General features: G+C 48.4%; 1 protein-coding gene and 1 long non-coding RNA gene across 4 annotated transcripts in view; one reads left to right on the forward strand and one right to left on the reverse strand.

Annotated features, from left to right (window-relative positions):
* Nucleotides 1-5580, forward strand: part of LOC143437791 (uncharacterized) — a 31982-nt gene extending 26402 nt beyond the window's left edge. Inside the window, exon 3 of the long non-coding RNA XR_013107063.1 lies at nt 4860-5580. This is a non-coding gene — a long non-coding RNA (uncharacterized LOC143437791). The remainder of the gene's footprint in view (nt 1-4859) is intronic.
* Nucleotides 1467-15935, reverse strand: part of Abcb9 (ATP binding cassette subfamily B member 9) — a 47412-nt gene continuing 32943 nt past the window's right edge. For all 3 annotated transcript variants that reach the window (XM_076922881.1, XM_076922882.1, XM_076922883.1), the window contains 4 exons: nt 15447-15620; nt 12780-12939; nt 11142-11278; nt 1467-2535 (listed from right to left, as the gene is read on the reverse strand). In XM_076922881.1, the coding sequence (XP_076778996.1) occupies nt 2275-2535; nt 11142-11278; nt 12780-12939; nt 15447-15620 (732 nt within the window). In that variant the 3' untranslated portion in view covers nt 1467-2274. The remainder of the gene's footprint in view (nt 2536-11141; nt 11279-12779; nt 12940-15446; nt 15621-15935) is intronic.

Below are 15935 nucleotides of genomic sequence, written 5' to 3' on the forward strand. Positions count from 1 at the left end.
TGGAACCTGTGAAAGAAAGGTCTTTGCAGACATGACTGAATCAAGGCTCTCAAGGTAAGCTCATTCTGAAATACCTGGACCACCTCAGTGTAGTGTTGGGTTCTGATAAAATCAGAGGGAGACCTGAGCTAAGGGATAGGAAGGCTGGTGGTGACAGAGGTAGAGGCCGGAGGATAGGAACAACAGGAGTCACCAGAGTTTGAAAGGGGCACATACGATTCTCCTCTAGGGCCCCAGGACACCCTGCTTTAGATTGATGATCTCCCAAACTATGAGCGTGTACATTTCTTCAAAGCAGGGTCATTTGTTTCAATAAGAAGAGGAAACAAATGACCTGTGCCCACCCCAGAGCCCCATCGAGGTAAGAGCAGAGGCAGGAAGCTGTTGAAATGCATCCCCTTTCACAGTTAGGGAAACTGAGGCCCATACTGTGAAGTGGAAAAGCACCTTGGCCATCTCAGCTTCCTCTGGACCAATTCAGCTCATCAGTGTATCTTGTTGGGTCTTTACAATATTAAAGAAGTATTTACAAAATGTAGTCGCCATAGACAACCAGAGGTGAAGCAGGGATCTGATGACACCTGTGCTGGTCAGTACTCATCAACTCAACACAGACCTAGACACACCTGGGAAGAGGGCTCTGCGTGAAGACTTGCGGTTGTCAGATTAGCCTCATGGGTATAATGTCCACCTGGGACCCCAGGTGTCACAAGTTCATGGGCAGCTCAGCAGAAAGACCCTGTCTTAAAGCCTAAGTTGAGGCAGGTGGTGGCACACACTCCTTTTATCCTAGCACTCAGGAGGCAGAGACAGGAGGATCTTTGAGTTTGAGGCCAGCCTGGTCTATAGAGTGTGTTCCAGGACAGTCAGGACTAGATAAACCTTGTCTTGAAAAACAAAAATCAAAACAAAATGCCCAAGCTGAATTACCCACAGGCCGTTCCTAGGCCGATCCCCTTGTGTGGCAGTGCTGAGTTGTGTTGAGGAGCTAGGAATGGGACAGATGGGAGAGGGCCATGACTAGATTCCTCAACCAAGACAAAAGGTCAGGCTTTCTCTCCTGCTAGTGAGGCTGTGGACCAGTCTGACAAGTTCAAGGTGGGGTCTTCCTCCCCTAGCTTAGGGTTGGTCAGTTGAAAGGGAGGTCCACAAATTTGGGGTTAATAGGTCCTACCTTTTCATTCTTTAACTGACAGAGAAAACAAACTATCAAGACCCCTAGACAGTAACAGTGTTCTCTACCTCAAACTGGGTGGGGGTGTGGGGGGCAAAAACAGATGCTGTCAGATGGTCCTTAGCTGCCATGGAAACTCAGGAGTCTCTGGTATGTAGAGACAGTTTACACACTCAATTCCTAGTGATGTGAACACCACAGACAGGGACTCCAAGACAGCACCAAACTGCCTGTGCAGGTCTGTACTGTGCACACCCCAGAGGAGAGCCAGATCCAAGCAAAACATAACGAGTAGAGGTCAGAGGTAGTACACTTTATTGACCCAGTTCTCCCAAAATCTTGAAACCAGGACAAAGCCAGACCCTGGGCATTGCCTTGGTTCCACTCCACCAATATGAGAATATATCTTACAAACAACAAGGTTCCTCTGCAGAGTTGCAGGGGTGGACAGGAGGGAAGGTGCCAGCCAGGGGGAAGGATGAAGGGTTCAAGTGCTGGATGCGGGGCTGAGGGCACCCCAAGGCCCACCAGGCCTGGCCAGCCCCTCCTCTGCTGAGGTTCCGGTGGTTCACAGTGAGACTGGCTTTGATTGGCAGGGGTTGATGGGCAGTGGGCCACCTCCCACTCTCTTGCCCCACCTCTGGCCTGACTCACAGAGCCGGGAGACTGGAAGGATGGAAAGGCCAACCCTTGTGTCCCCCTAGGGGACAGGGAAGCTGCTTCTCCCGAGAGGCAAAGGGTAGTGCTTAGTTCCCTCCCAGACATCCTCCAGGCAGTTAGTTAGAAAGGGTCACGCACTCTTGGCTCAGAAGTCTTGAAAACATCTTAGTGAGCTTGCTCACTGCCAGTCCCAAAAAAGTGTTTTTGAAATCTAGGAGTTGACTGGAGTACGTGAACTGAGCAGTAAAAACCCTGGTAGCTTGGTTTAAAAAGGCTGCTCTACCTTGGCAGGCCTGGAGGAGCCAAGAAGGGACACAGTAGAAGGGGGTAAGCCCATGGCAGCTGGTGGGTGCCTGGGGAGCAAATGGAAGGAGGCAAAATGCAGGAAGCAAGAGTGGGACTTGGCAAGTCACCTCCAGAGCTTCAGCCCGGGGACACTGTCAGGCCTTGTGTTCAGTGTTGCTGCGGGGCTCCTTGTGGCCAGCTGTGTAGTCCAAGGGGTGCTCGAGCCCCAACATCTGACGCTGCACCAGCTTGGCATAGAGGCCCCCCTGTGCCAACAGCTGCTGATGTGTGCCCTGCTGTACCACACGGCCCTTGTCTAGGACCACGATGAGGTGTGCCCGCTCTACAGTACTCAGCCGGTGTGCAATGATCAGCACTGTGTGTCTCTGCAGGTTACCGTGGATGGCCTGCTGAATCTGTAGGGGACAGGGGACAAGGGTGAGCAGGCTCAGAGGCTGCACAGCATCACCTCCCCAATAAATCCCACCCCCACACACCGGCGCCTTCACCTACCCCTGCCGCCATCTGACATCCAGTTCTTCAGTTGTAAAATGAGAGCCAAGACAACTCAATTCCTGGATTTCTATTCCAGGCAGCCCGGGTGCTAACACAGGGGGATACCTGTGTATGAGCAATCTACTCATTTCCCTTAAAAATTACTTGTGCTCGCATATGTGTGCGTATACACCTGTGTATGTGTGAATGTGTGTGCACACTTGGTCTGTGTGCACATGACACTGAAATCCAACACGTGTGGAGGTCAGAGGACAACCTGTGGGAATTGCTTGTCTCCTGCCATGTGGTATCCTGGGGCTAAACTTGTCAACTTTCAGATCCAGTTCCTTCACCTGCTGAGCCACTCACTGACCCTCACTGTTTTTTGAGACAGGGGCTTATGCACGTAGGGCTGGGATGGAGGGTGTGCACTGCCTCTCCAGGCCTCTTAGTGTTTCAGTCAGTTCTTGCCAAACACCTGCTTCCACTGGCTTCTCATCCTGCTTTGGGATTTGATGCAGACTTGTAGAAGTTTCTCACATAGTGTGGCCAGTCTCTCTCCCCTCTCCCTCTCTCTCTCTCTCTCTCTCTCTCTCTCTCTCTCCCTCCCCCTCCCTCCCTCCCTCCCTCCCTCTCCCTCTCTCTCTTCCTCTCTCTCCCTCTCTCTCTCTCTCTGTGTGTGTGTACGCGCACGCTATCCTGCTTCTTGGAGTCCATAGAACTACATCTGGAGAATGAGGCAGAGGGACTTTGTAGTTAGTAGTAGAGTAAGGACTGCAGCAGACATAGCACACAGATGCAAAGTGTGAATGGTGGGAGACAGGCTGGGGTGAAAGGAGAGGTGAGAACTATGAACTTTCTGGAAAAATAAAACCAAGTGACTTGTTAAAAAAAAAAAGTCCAACCGAGCAGTGGTGGAGCACGGTTGCCTGATCTACAGAGTGAGTTCCAGGACAGCCAGGGCTACACAGAGAAACCCTGTCTCGAAAAACCAAAAAAAAAAAAAAAAAAAAAAAAAAAAAAAACAGTCCAAAATGCCCATGAGGATCTGAGGCATCTGCCTCTTCATTACTTCTGCCTTCTCTCCACCTCTACTTACATCAACCTGTGGTTCTGAACTCTGTTAGCCAGCCCAGAACTCCTTTGCTTTCAGGGGTTAGTTAAGTGGTGACTTACAACCTGGTCCTCACAGTGAGTGCCATAGAGAACATAACAATTCCATATAGCCCCCAAGACAATGCCACTGTGCTGCAGAGGGACTCCTAGATGCATGGTGGTCCTTGGATGCCTTCCTGAGAATGCTCAGTGTGGGTGTTCGCATTCCCGATCTGAGTCAGTCCTGCCATGGCGCTGGCCGTCTTCCCTCATGCATTTACTCCTGCAACCACAGGTGTCTCTCAAGGGCCTGAGAGCATTATTCCTGGACATGACTATAGAGAGGGAGTCCTGTTAGACACAGGCACGCTGTACACCCACACTGACACTCTGCCGTTCTGCACCAGTTCTGTCCTCTCCTCACTCCTGTGCTGTCCCTTTAAATACCTGTCGCCTCTGCACCAGGAAAATGAAGCCCAGCCATGTCTAGCTTCCAAGTACCCACCGATGCCCAGATGTGCTTATGCCAAACAGTGGCTGCCATCCCGTCCCATTCCCGGTATTGAATGACTGACAGCTTTTCTCTGTAGCACAGAAACCCCAGGCTGTTTCCTTGTTTGTGACCTGTCTGTCTCATGGGAGTGGAAATGCCATGGAGACAGAGGTCTTGTTTGCCTGGTCAGCCTTTCTTGAGAACTCCAGTGTCTAGAGTGGTACCTGGGGCCTGGGACCAGGTCAGTCACCATCTGTGTAAGAGCAGAGTGGCCCTTGGAGGGAAGTGGCACTAACCAGCATCAAGGACATGAGCACTGAATGAGGATTTCAGGAAAGAGGCTGTGTCTGTGACGGCTGGTTGACTATCAGTTCTAACAGATAGTTCTAATGGAACTGCAGTCATGTGGAGAGACTGAAAGGCTGCTGGGCCGAATTACAACTTAAATTGGGCTTTAGCCCCTAAGTTGTCATTCTCTGCCCACCTGTGTCTGATCTAACACCCTGTGACTAACAAAGAAGCTGAGACTTTCCCTCTTGGCTGTACCCTGTCTCCGTGTTTCCAGTTTGTTCTGTTACTGCTTCCATGCTGGAACATGGAGTCGGGGGTAACCTAAATCTATGTGCTCAGTCTGTGGTCACTCATACTTGGCTCCAGGATAAGCTCTCTCCCTCTGAGGTGAGAGCCGAAGATATGTGCTGACAGTACCTGGTATGAGCTCCAAGAACCACCATCCACTTTCACCAGAGGAATCATCAGAGATGGAAGAAATGTGCCTCCAGGGACCCAGTGAGTGTAAGCCACTTAGCATACTATCCCCTCAGCTGTATTGTGGGGTCCTTTCGCGGGGACTCTCAGGACCCCCTCAGTTGGGTCCATGGCCCATTTGTTTATCTAGCTCCTGTGGAAGGCTTTGGGTGGGCTTTGCTTTTAGCATGTTAATTGTCTGTTGTGCTTGCTGAGGGACAATTTGGTCTAGATGTCTGGTTTGGGTTTTGTTTGTATCTAGAGGTGTTTGGGTACTGCCCAACTTGTTTTCAGTTTCCCACTCTTAGATGTCTGGGGCACGTGGCTATCTTTTTGGCTTTCTTTGCCTTTGGAATACTTCAATTTGCTGCCATTTGACTCCATCTCCTGACTTTCCTCAAACAACTACTGTTCCATGCTTCTTGCAGCCTTAAGCTGAAGACTTTCCTGGAGCCTGGTAACAAAGGTAAGAGGTACTTGTCCTCCAACCCAGGAGACAGGCATACACCCTGTCACAGGCTGGGTCAGAAGGAACATGACTGACCCAGCTAGGAAGACACACTGGATCACCCAGGGTCTTGGCTCTCGAGTTATGGCCTGTTCATGTAACTCTAGAGCCAGTGGGGAAAGATGGCTCAGGTGAAAGTAGAACATAACCCTGACCCAAAACACACACTTCAGTTTCCAGCTAGCACAGAGGCTTGTTAATTGTTATTGTGTTAAGACGGGGTATCTCTGTGTAGCTCTGGCTGTTCTAGAACTAGCTCTGTAGACCAGGCTGGCCTTAAACTCAAAGATCTGCCTGCCTCTGCCTTTTATGTGTTGGGATTAAGGTGTGTACCACTACCTCTGGCTCTTGCAATTTTTCAAGGGAAAGAAAAAAATGAGAAAAAGCTTTAAAAAAAAAAAAAAAAAGAATTGTTTGGTGATTAGCCCTGTATGTGTTGGGTCTATGTGATGATTTACAGACTTCAAACTTGAAAGTATCTGAAAACATGAGTGACTGAACCACTGTCACTTGGCTTTATGGTTCCCTCAGTGGGAAATGTTTAACATTGCTAAGCTGCAATTTTTTTCATGCAATAAAATAATCAAGAATGGGCAGCCTGCTTAGAATCATCTAAGAAAGGAAAAGAAGTAAGAGTGGTAACTCACAAAAATTAGTAATATTATATGTGAGTTAAAACAATACAGACTAAATAAAATGACAGATTCAAAAATCAATCTTAGGAGAGATGGCTTAGTGGCTAAAAGCGTTTGTTGCTTTTGCAGAAGAGCAGAGTTTGATTTCCAGCACCCACATGGTGGCTGACAGCCATCTGTGACTTCAGTCAGGGGATCCAGTGCCCTCTTCTGATCTCAGTGGGCACCAGGTATGTACATGAAGGAAAACCTCACACCTAAAAATAAAATGAATAAATTGAGTACATTTGTTTAATATTGAGGTTATAAGCTAACCCTGAGAACGGCCCCTACTCATCTCTTTATCTTGCAGAGCAAAATTCCTTAAAGGAAAATATCACGGCCTTGTTAAGATAAAAGCAGGGGGAGCATGTGTTGTAGTATACTGGCCACTGTCCCTTGGGTAGTCCTGGGGTCTCTGACGGGTTCTCCTGGAGCAGCTTTCTGTTACACTGTGCTTACCCCTGTGTTAAAATCTTTTTTTTTTTTTTTTGGTTTTTCAAGACAGGGTTTCTCTGTGTAGCCCTGGCTGTCCTGGAACTCACTATGTAGACCAGGCTGGCCTCGAACTCAGAAATCTGCCTGCCTCTGCCTCCCAAGTGCTGGGATTAAAGGTGTGCGCCACCACCGCCCGGCAGTGTGTTAAAATCTTTATTACACCAGCCTGTCCTAAGGTTCCATCCAGAACACATTGGCTTGGCCTGAGCCAGGCTCCCTAAAGCTCTGGGAACTCCTTGGGCCACAGGAGCTGCACCAGGCCTTCCCTGCTGGAGAGTGTCCCTGTCTGTGGTGCTGCTGGTCGGTTTTCTAAGAGAGGCTTGCCCTTACCTTGGGCTCCTTAGCTGCTCTTTCCGGCCAGAGACCCCCTTAGTATTTTACACTCACAGAGCGTTTCTGATCCTAGGGCCTCTAGGGAGGCCTGAGGAGAAGCAACAGAGATGAGCAGTGCTGGGTGGAGGGCTGCAGGGTCAGGCCTGGGCTCGCAGTCTGACTCCAGACTGACACGGGCCGGTGATGCCTGATCCCAATGCCAGTTCTGTCCTCTTCCTCTTAGATGCAGACACCAGTCTGGCATCTCCTCTCCCTCAGCTAGTTAAGCTCTTACAAAGACAAAGCCACATTACTTTTCAGTCTCCATGATGAACGTCACCCTTTGCTCTTTGTGCCCCTAAGGCATCTTCCCACCGTTTTTAATTTTTTCTGAGACAGGGTTTCTCTGTGTAGCCCTGGCTGTCCTGGACCTCGCTGATCCTCCTGCCCTGCCTCCGAGTGCTGGGGTAAGAGGTGTGCACCACAACCCATTTTTAAACATCTATGTGGAGTCCAAAAGATGACATCAGATGCCCTGGTGCTGGAGTTGTGGTCTGGGACTGAGTTCTGGTCCTCTGTGAGAGTAGCACAGACTCTTAACCACTCAGCCATCTCTACCTGTTTGAAGTGGGTGTAACTGTATAGCTGTGTTATGTGTGTATAGAATTGTTTTCATATGCTGTCTGTGCAAAACAAAATTTAACACTGGCTACTTCAGGTTTTTTTTTAATGAATTTTTATTGTGTTAAATTATTTTATGCCTAATTAAAATACACACGCGAGGCCAGGTGGTGGCACACTCCTAATCCCAGCATTCAGGAAGCAGAGGCAGGCAGATCTCTGAGGTCCAGGCCAGCCAGGGCTACACAGAGAAACCCTGTCTTGAAAATAACTAATGCTGGTGATGATGATACTAAGAATAATAGCCTCCTTTAAGGCTTACAAAGACATCTTGAAGTTTATAGATAACGTGTCATATAATTATTATAATGAATATTCTTAATGTGTTATATATCATGCTAATATATTTGGGACAATTATTCCTGTTTTTATTTTTAAACACAAAGTAATTTAAAATACTTAGCATAGTTACTTTAAAGAAACACCAGACTATTAATGTGTTTTACCTGTATTTATAACTGATAGATATCCTATTTTTCTGGGTTTCATTTAAAATCATCTCATTAAAAATGTTTCTGGCCAGAGGTGGTGGCGCATGCCTTTAATCCAAGAACTCTGGGAGGTGGTGGGACTCTGAGTTGCAGGCCAGCCTGGTCTTCATAGTGAACACCTGTGTCCAACAATTTGTTTTTCAGAAATAATAATGATAAAGTATCAATTTTTTTAAAGTGGTAAAAAGTTACAGATTTTTGGTCAAAGAGTAAAGAAAATGCTTCAAAATGGAAATGGATAAAAATGATTGAACATTAATATATGCTAACAACTGAAAATTAGATATGGTCACAACTATACAATTTTAATGTCAAAATTCAATACCTTGAGACAAAATTAATGCTTCATTCTGTTTATAATTTTAAGATTTTCTTTTTTAAAAGATCTGAGTGGGTAGTACACACCTTTAATCTCAGTATTCAGAGACAGGAAGATTTCTGCGTTAGAGGCCAGCCTGCTCTGTATAGCAGGCTCCATGATAGGTTACCTCTATGTGGCCCTGGCTATCCTACAAGGAAACAAAGTATTTTCCTGGGTATATGCCTGTGCAGTGTGTGTGTAGTGCCCACAGAGAACAGAAGAGAGCGCCTCATCTGATTCTCTTGGAGTTGCATAGGGTTGTGAGCCACCACGTGGCTGCTGGGAATCAAACCCAGGTCCTCTGGAAGAGCACCAGACTGGTTTATAACCATCTATAATGTGACCTGGTGCTGTCTTCCGGCCTGCAGGCATATGTATGGCCCATATGTATATATAGGCAGTACGCTGTATACATAATAAATCTAAAAAAATGTTTTTAAATTGACAAATTTATTTTAAATCTCCTTTTAAAAAAAAAAACCCTCCATTTTGAGGATATCAATAAATCAAGATTCTTTGTTTTGTTTTGTTTTGTTTTGTTTTGAGACAGGGTTTCTCTGTGTAGCCCTGGCTGTCCTGGAACTCATTCTGTAGACCAGGCTGACCTCGAACTCAGAAATCCGCCTGCCTCTGCCTCCCAAGTGCTGGGGTTAAAGGTGTGCGCCACCACTGCTCGACAATCCAGATTCTTATTAAGAAAAAAAACATACAGCTGGGCGTGGTGGTGCACACCTTTTAATCCTGGAAGTGGGGATGAATTTCTCTGCATTTGAAGTCAGCAGGACTGCTGTCTCAAAAACAAAGTCCAGCCAACTAAATCAATAGAAACAATAATCTAACACTGTAAATGGCTCTGTCACAAGCTCAGCTGGACCTTGAACCCCATTCCCTCCAGCTAGAGATGCCCAAAGCCTTTGGTTAACTCTTCTTATACAGCACACTCAAGTCTCTAAGAACAGCAACATTCATGAGGTTTATCCCTTAAGTGCTGGTGTTTCTTGATTAAATTAGCATCTAAACTTTCCCACAGTACAATTTAAACAGTACTGGTGTTTTGCTAATGAGAAGGAAATGGACAATACTACAGTGATTCCCTGTCAGATCCCCACTTCCATTCCTGCCATTACAGTAAAAAGAGCCATCAGATCTGCAAAGGCTCGGCCACCCTGAGTCCTAGCAGGCCTGAGCCTTGCTTCCATTGCTGTCACAGTCAGCACATGCTCAGGCGGCCAGGGGATCTGGAGTCTCAGCTCATTTCTTCTAGGATGTGGTTTTCCATTTATGTTTCCACAGTAAATCTGGTATGATGCCAGTACAGTGAAGTAGATCAAGCAGGCAAGAGCCACAGTGTGACTCTCATCTACCCAGAGTCCTAGTCAGCTCCTCCCTGTGAGGTTACAGCTATGTCATCAAGCTGGCTAAAAGGAAAGCTAAAATAAAAAGATATATACATCAAGGAAGACAGCCCAGAGAGTGCCAGTAGCTGTAAACACAGGGGACGTGGCTAATCTGGTCTTTAAACAACAGGTAAACCTTGTTGCTTCAAATGCCTTTCCCTTCATTGTTAACCTCACTGCATCAAAACAATGGAATTCTTGCTTTTTTATGCCTCAAACTCAGAGATCCACCTGCCTCTGCCTCCCAAGTGCTGGGTTCAAAGGTGCGAATGGCCACTGCCTTACTACATCCCAGTCCTGCTGCGTGCGGCATGTAAACCATACCAGATGGAGGCGGAGAAGACAACCAAGTCAGCATCACTACAGTGAGGGAGCCTCTGCCGGTACGGCCTCACCAGCTATTCCTTTGTGAGGAACATTATAAAATTTGATAATTTCTGGAAATCAGTGTGTGTGTCCAGTCTGATTAGAGCTGTGGTGATACCTCAGGAATTTCAACCGTCTAAGGTCGTTCTTGCCCACTGTGTCAGACTCAACAAGCTGCGACTGGCAAAACCCTTTGGAATGGGCTAAGTTAGCAGACCCTAGTTTCCACCAACCCAAAAGCTAAGAGTGTCATCAGACTGCAAATGAAGCCCGTGACAGAGCTCCTCGGCTTAGCTGCAGCCGCCCCTGACACCCACATCAGTGTATTTGAAAAGGGTCTTAAGATTGGTGACTTTTGTTGTTCTGTTACTATGAAAACTTTATGACACTGGAAACTGCTTCCACGTTGACCGTGGAACAGGAATAACCCGAGTCTGTTCCTGGACACAGTCTCTCTAATCTGGCTCCAGAATAAACTACGTGTTATCTCCTTGAGGTGAGAGCTATGTTGCTGCACCAGTGCTATCTGTCCACTTTACCACTGGAAACTAGGCTTAGGGAAAGCAATTTGGAGCCGTGCTGCAGCTTCAGGGTGGGGCATTTGAACAAGGCCTGGGGTTGTGCTTCAGACTGAAAACCAAAAGCAATGAAGAGAGAGGAGGGAGGAAGGAGGGAAGAAACTCAGGAGTGCACTGCAGGGTGGGGCTCCCTCATCTCATCTGGTCTGGCACCCCATTTACCCATGTCACTCAGCTGTAGCTCTGCTTGGAGCTGGGTGTCCAGGCCCCAAAGTGTCCATGCCCAGAACTTCCTGTTTCCCTTTCATGGCCTGAGAGAACCTGTGGCCAATGCTCAGCCTGGCTGCTGGCCACAGCCTCCCGCAGTGGCTGCTGCTTCCACTTACCAGGTATTCGCTCTCTGCATCCAGGGCACTGGTGGCTTCGTCTAGGATGAGCACAGGTGGGTTCCGCACCAATGCACGGGCCATGGCCACCCGCTGCTTCTGGCCGCCTGACAGCTGGGCTCCCTTTTCCCCGGTCTCTGTGTGGAGGAGACACAGGTTGAGTTACTAGGAGGCCTCTCCCATTCACCTGGGCACCAGCTTTGCAGACATTTCTGAGGTCCCAGCTGCGCCCACCCACAAAAGGCAGCTCAGGAAGAGATGCCCAGATTAGCACTTCATGCAAAGGGGTGGCACACTGCAGATCATCCCGTGTGCACCCGGTAGATGCCTGGGTGTATCACAGTGCACTGCAGATTGCTGCAAGGCTGCTGAGGAAAATCTGCCTTCCTGCACTGGGCAACGTCACTCTGATGCTCTGCCCCGACACTGATGGGCAATGACAGTGTCACCATCAAAATGGACAACCCTCTGTCAGCAAGCCCGTCGGGGAATGTCCTTAAAGTCAGCTCTTTCCCAGAGGACCAGAGGTGGTGGTGGGTGTGATTACAGCAACGTCATTGCAAGACAAATATTAATAAGAACAACTCAGATGTCTGTCAATAGGAAACGGAGTCAGCAAACCACTATAAAAGCCTACACACTTAGGCAGGTGAAGAGGAGGCAGGGCAGGTCCTTGAACCAATACGAAAGATCACTAAGGTGTGCTAAGGACAAAGGCCCAGCGCAGAATTAAAGAGCCAAGCTTTTTCTATTAAAAGGCAGAATAAAAAGACAGTTATTTTTACACAATGAAACTCCAATAAAAAGACCAGTGTCATGGTGCATATCTGTAATTCGAGTGCTTTGCTCTTAGAAACAGGTAATGCAAGCTCGAGGCCAGCCTGGGCTACACAGTAAGACTATGTCTGAAAAAAAAATCCCAAGAAAGGGTTGGAAGATGTCTTAACTGGGGAAGGCACTTTCTGCACCGGCAGCGGTGGGCTCAATCCTAACCCTTGGGTAGAAGGAGGGGACTGACTCTTGAAGGCTGTCCTCACACAAAAGAAGCCTTTAAGTGGCCCTAGAGACTAATATTTTACACACACACAGTTTGTTGAGACAGGGTCTCCCCATGAACCCTTGGCTAGCTTTGAACTTGCAGCAATCTCCCTGTACCACCATGTACAGCTAAACATTGTTTAAAAAAAAGATTTTACACGTTGGTGCTTTGCCTGCATGTATGCCTGTGCACCACGTGCCTGGTATCCCTGGAGGCCAGAAGGCATTGTATTCCCTGGGACACAAGTTACAGACAGCTGTGAGCCACCATGTGGGTGCTAGGATTGAACCCTGGTCCTCTGGAAGAGCAGCAGTGCCCTTAAGCCATCCAGTCCTTTGTGTGTTCGTTTCTTGAGACAGAATCTCACTATGTAGACCAGGCTGGCCTTGAACTTGAATATTTATGTACCATCATGCCTGGCGGTGTACATGATCTTTAACAAATGTTCAGGACTGATGGAGGAAGAGGTTGTGACCAACCAGATGCCACTGAGGTTACTCACAGCATGTTCTTGTGATGGGGATTTCATGTCAATGGGAAGAAATGGTATGATGGGGCCTGGGGGCATTGGTCCCTAACTCAGAGTCGCCTCCTGGTACCTGTGCTGTACCCATCCTGCAGCTCCATGATGAAGCCATGGGCGTTGGCCTTCTGTGCAGCCTCTACCACCATCTCGAAGGGCACGGTAGGCAGGCCGTAGGAGATGTTGTCAGTGATGGAGCGGGCGAACAGCACAGGCTCCTGGCTTACCAGTGAGATCTGTTGGGGGGAATCGGGGAGTCTGTCAATGAACCCACCAGCTGTCATTGGAGTCTCCCAGGCCCCGCCTGGCTGACGCCAGGAGTCTCAGGTCTGAAAGCTGATCTGCACGGCTGGCTGCACTCAGCTGTGCCTCTTTCTTCCTAGTGGGGGCCCTGGGTACCCAGACCATCCTAGACCTCAGGCCTCCCAGAATGACAATCTGGAGCCAGCAATCTTGTTGCTCTGAGCTAAGCCAAGATTCCCCTGACCACAGGGCAGGGGTGGAATGTAGCTCTGTGACTCTGCCAGGGTGCAGGACAGCAGGCCTCCCCGGCAGTTGCCCTTATTCTAGCTACCCTCTCCCTCTTTAGAGACAAGGCCTTATTCTGTCATCCAGACTCGCCTAGAACTCAGGCTGCCTGGAAATCCTGAGAACCCTCCTGTCTGAGCCTTTTGAGAGCTGTGGTTAGTGTCCAGCCTGCACAGCAGACCCACCTCTCCCTTCTAAGGGGGTAGTTCAAAGACAGTGTTGCTCTGTGATGTGGGTTAGGAATCTGATTCACAAAAAGAGCAGTAGGGGGTGCTGGGTGAAGGGCATGCCACTGAGCCTGACGATCTGAGTTCGATCCCCAGGACCCACATAGAAGAGCACCAACTCCTGCTAGTTGTCCTGATGTCCACATGCATACCATGGCCATGTGTGCACCCACACCCATACACACACACACACACACACACACACACGACACAAACAATAGGGAGTATATTGTAATACTAGGAAGTGAATGAGTGAAAACAAAGCTGCCTATAAGCTGAGGATCTGATGCAGTAATACACACACACACACACATATATACACACACACACATATACACACTCACACATAGACAGTAATACACACACACACACACAAAATGCTTTTATATGCTGACACCATTACATAAAGACAGAAACTAAGTTGACAAGGAATTCCGTAAGAACCCTGAGATAGACCTAGAAAGGCAGGACAGAGGGAACTCTCCTGTCTTCGTTATAGAATGCACTAGAGGGCTGGGCAGCTGCCTGGGGTTAACGCTCTTGCTGAACCCAAGGACCCGAGTTCAGCTGGCCGGGCCCATGTGGTGCTGGGTAGACACGGAGGCCCACCTCTGACAGCGGCTTCAGAGGACAGAGGCAGGATCAGCAGTGACGATGGGTTTCACAAAGAAACCCTGCCTCAGTTTATAAGGTAGAAGTGATCTGGGGTGACTCCAGGCCTCTCTACACACACACCTACAAACATGCATGTCACACATATGAACATGTACACACACAGAGAAAAATGAAAAAGGGAAAAATCACTACAATATGATAATCTATAAATCAAGGCTATATAGTGTGGCACTTGACTGCTTTGTGCTTGCAATAATTTTAAAAATGTAAAGAAGACAGTATTCCCCAGAGGAAACCTGGATGGTTAATAAGCAGATAAGTGGGGCCTGATGTCTTTCACCACCAGGAAGTGACAAAATGGTGGGAAGCTGCTTCTTCACACTGACACTTGGCTGAGCGGAGGACTGATGCTATCTGGGAATCAGAGCGATCACACGTGCAGCTCTGCCCAGGGCTCCTCCTGGAGCCCAGTGTGTCACGTACCCTTCTCTGTCACCCATCTCTGCTTACATACATTCCATGCAAGGGGACTTTCCAGCCTGTGGGTCCTGCCATGTCAAGACCAGAGCTCGGTGGTAGATTTCTCATCTGACACCGAAGGCCCTGAGATCCTGCTCTGATAATGTAAACGTGCACGCTTGCTTAGATGTGTACATTTGGGCTCTCGCTTTCTCTCTCTCACACACACACACCTAGATAGTGTTGGCTAGTACACAGACTGAACACCTGTACAGGCCCCTCTGCTTGTGTCAGTCAGCACAGGATCAACTTTTTTCTTTCTTTTAAAGAAAAATTAAATCATTAAATCATATATATATATATAGTGTGTGTGTGTGTGTATGTGTGTGTGTGTGAGAGAGAGAGATTTAAAAAGGACATTTAAGTAGAAGCAGAAGTTAAGAATAATAAGGGTGAGTATCACCCAGACATTCCATACAACATCCCTGCCAAAGTAGAACTATCGTATCGTGAGAGCCTGCTGATGAGAACATCACGTGAGAGAGACGAGGTTGGTGTGTGCCCAGTACTTCAGTCCTGTCTGTGCCTGCAGGTGAGGTGCCTGTGGGTACAGGACAGACGCTGGGAACTTTAAATCTGCCTGGAGCAAGCTCAAACTGGAGGAAGCAGAGCCATGAGGTCCAAGTATGTCCAGGTGATCAAATTGGTGCAAACCAAGAAAACGGTTGTCACACAGGCGGGGTGGGGCTTTACCTCTAGGAGAGGAGGAGAGGAGAGGGCCATGTGGTGGCTTGTGGAGTGCCAGAACATTCTGCATGGGGAGGTCACCTCAGTGACAGATCTACACAGTTCTTTCCATCTGTGCCATGGCTCAGAAGAACGGGAAGGGTGGGGGACCGGCATGTGGCACTCACCACACGGTGCAGGTACTTGTGGTCATAAGCACCGATGGGCTTGCCGTCCAACAACACGCGGCCGCCCTGCAGTGGGTAGAAGTTCTCCAGGATGTTCACACAGGAACTCTTTCCGCTGCCCGAGGGCCCCACCAGAGCCGTTACCTTGCCTGGGGACAGGCTGAAGGAGACATTCTGCATGGACACAAGATATTCCACCCTCAGAGGCAGGAGGACATCCTCCTGCCTGCCCCATGTGGTACTGCTGGCCTCTGAATGGTCTTCCTAAGATACCAGAACTGGGGCACCTTGAACATACATGTTTCTTCTAAGGTACTGGAGATTGAACCCAGCACCGTGTGCATGCTAACCAAGACCCCAGCCACTGAGCTACATCCCCTATACTGGGACCCAGGCCCATCTAGAACTTATATCCAGCCTATAATAGTGGCAATCCTCCTGATGTGGAGGTGGAAAAGATAGCTCAAGCTCTCTCTTCACTGACCGGCC

The sequence above is a fragment of the Arvicanthis niloticus genome, chromosome 24 (genome assembly GCF_011762505.2).
Source record: "Arvicanthis niloticus isolate mArvNil1 chromosome 24, mArvNil1.pat.X, whole genome shotgun sequence".
In the NCBI taxonomy this organism is placed as follows: domain Eukaryota; kingdom Metazoa; phylum Chordata; class Mammalia; order Rodentia; family Muridae; genus Arvicanthis; species Arvicanthis niloticus.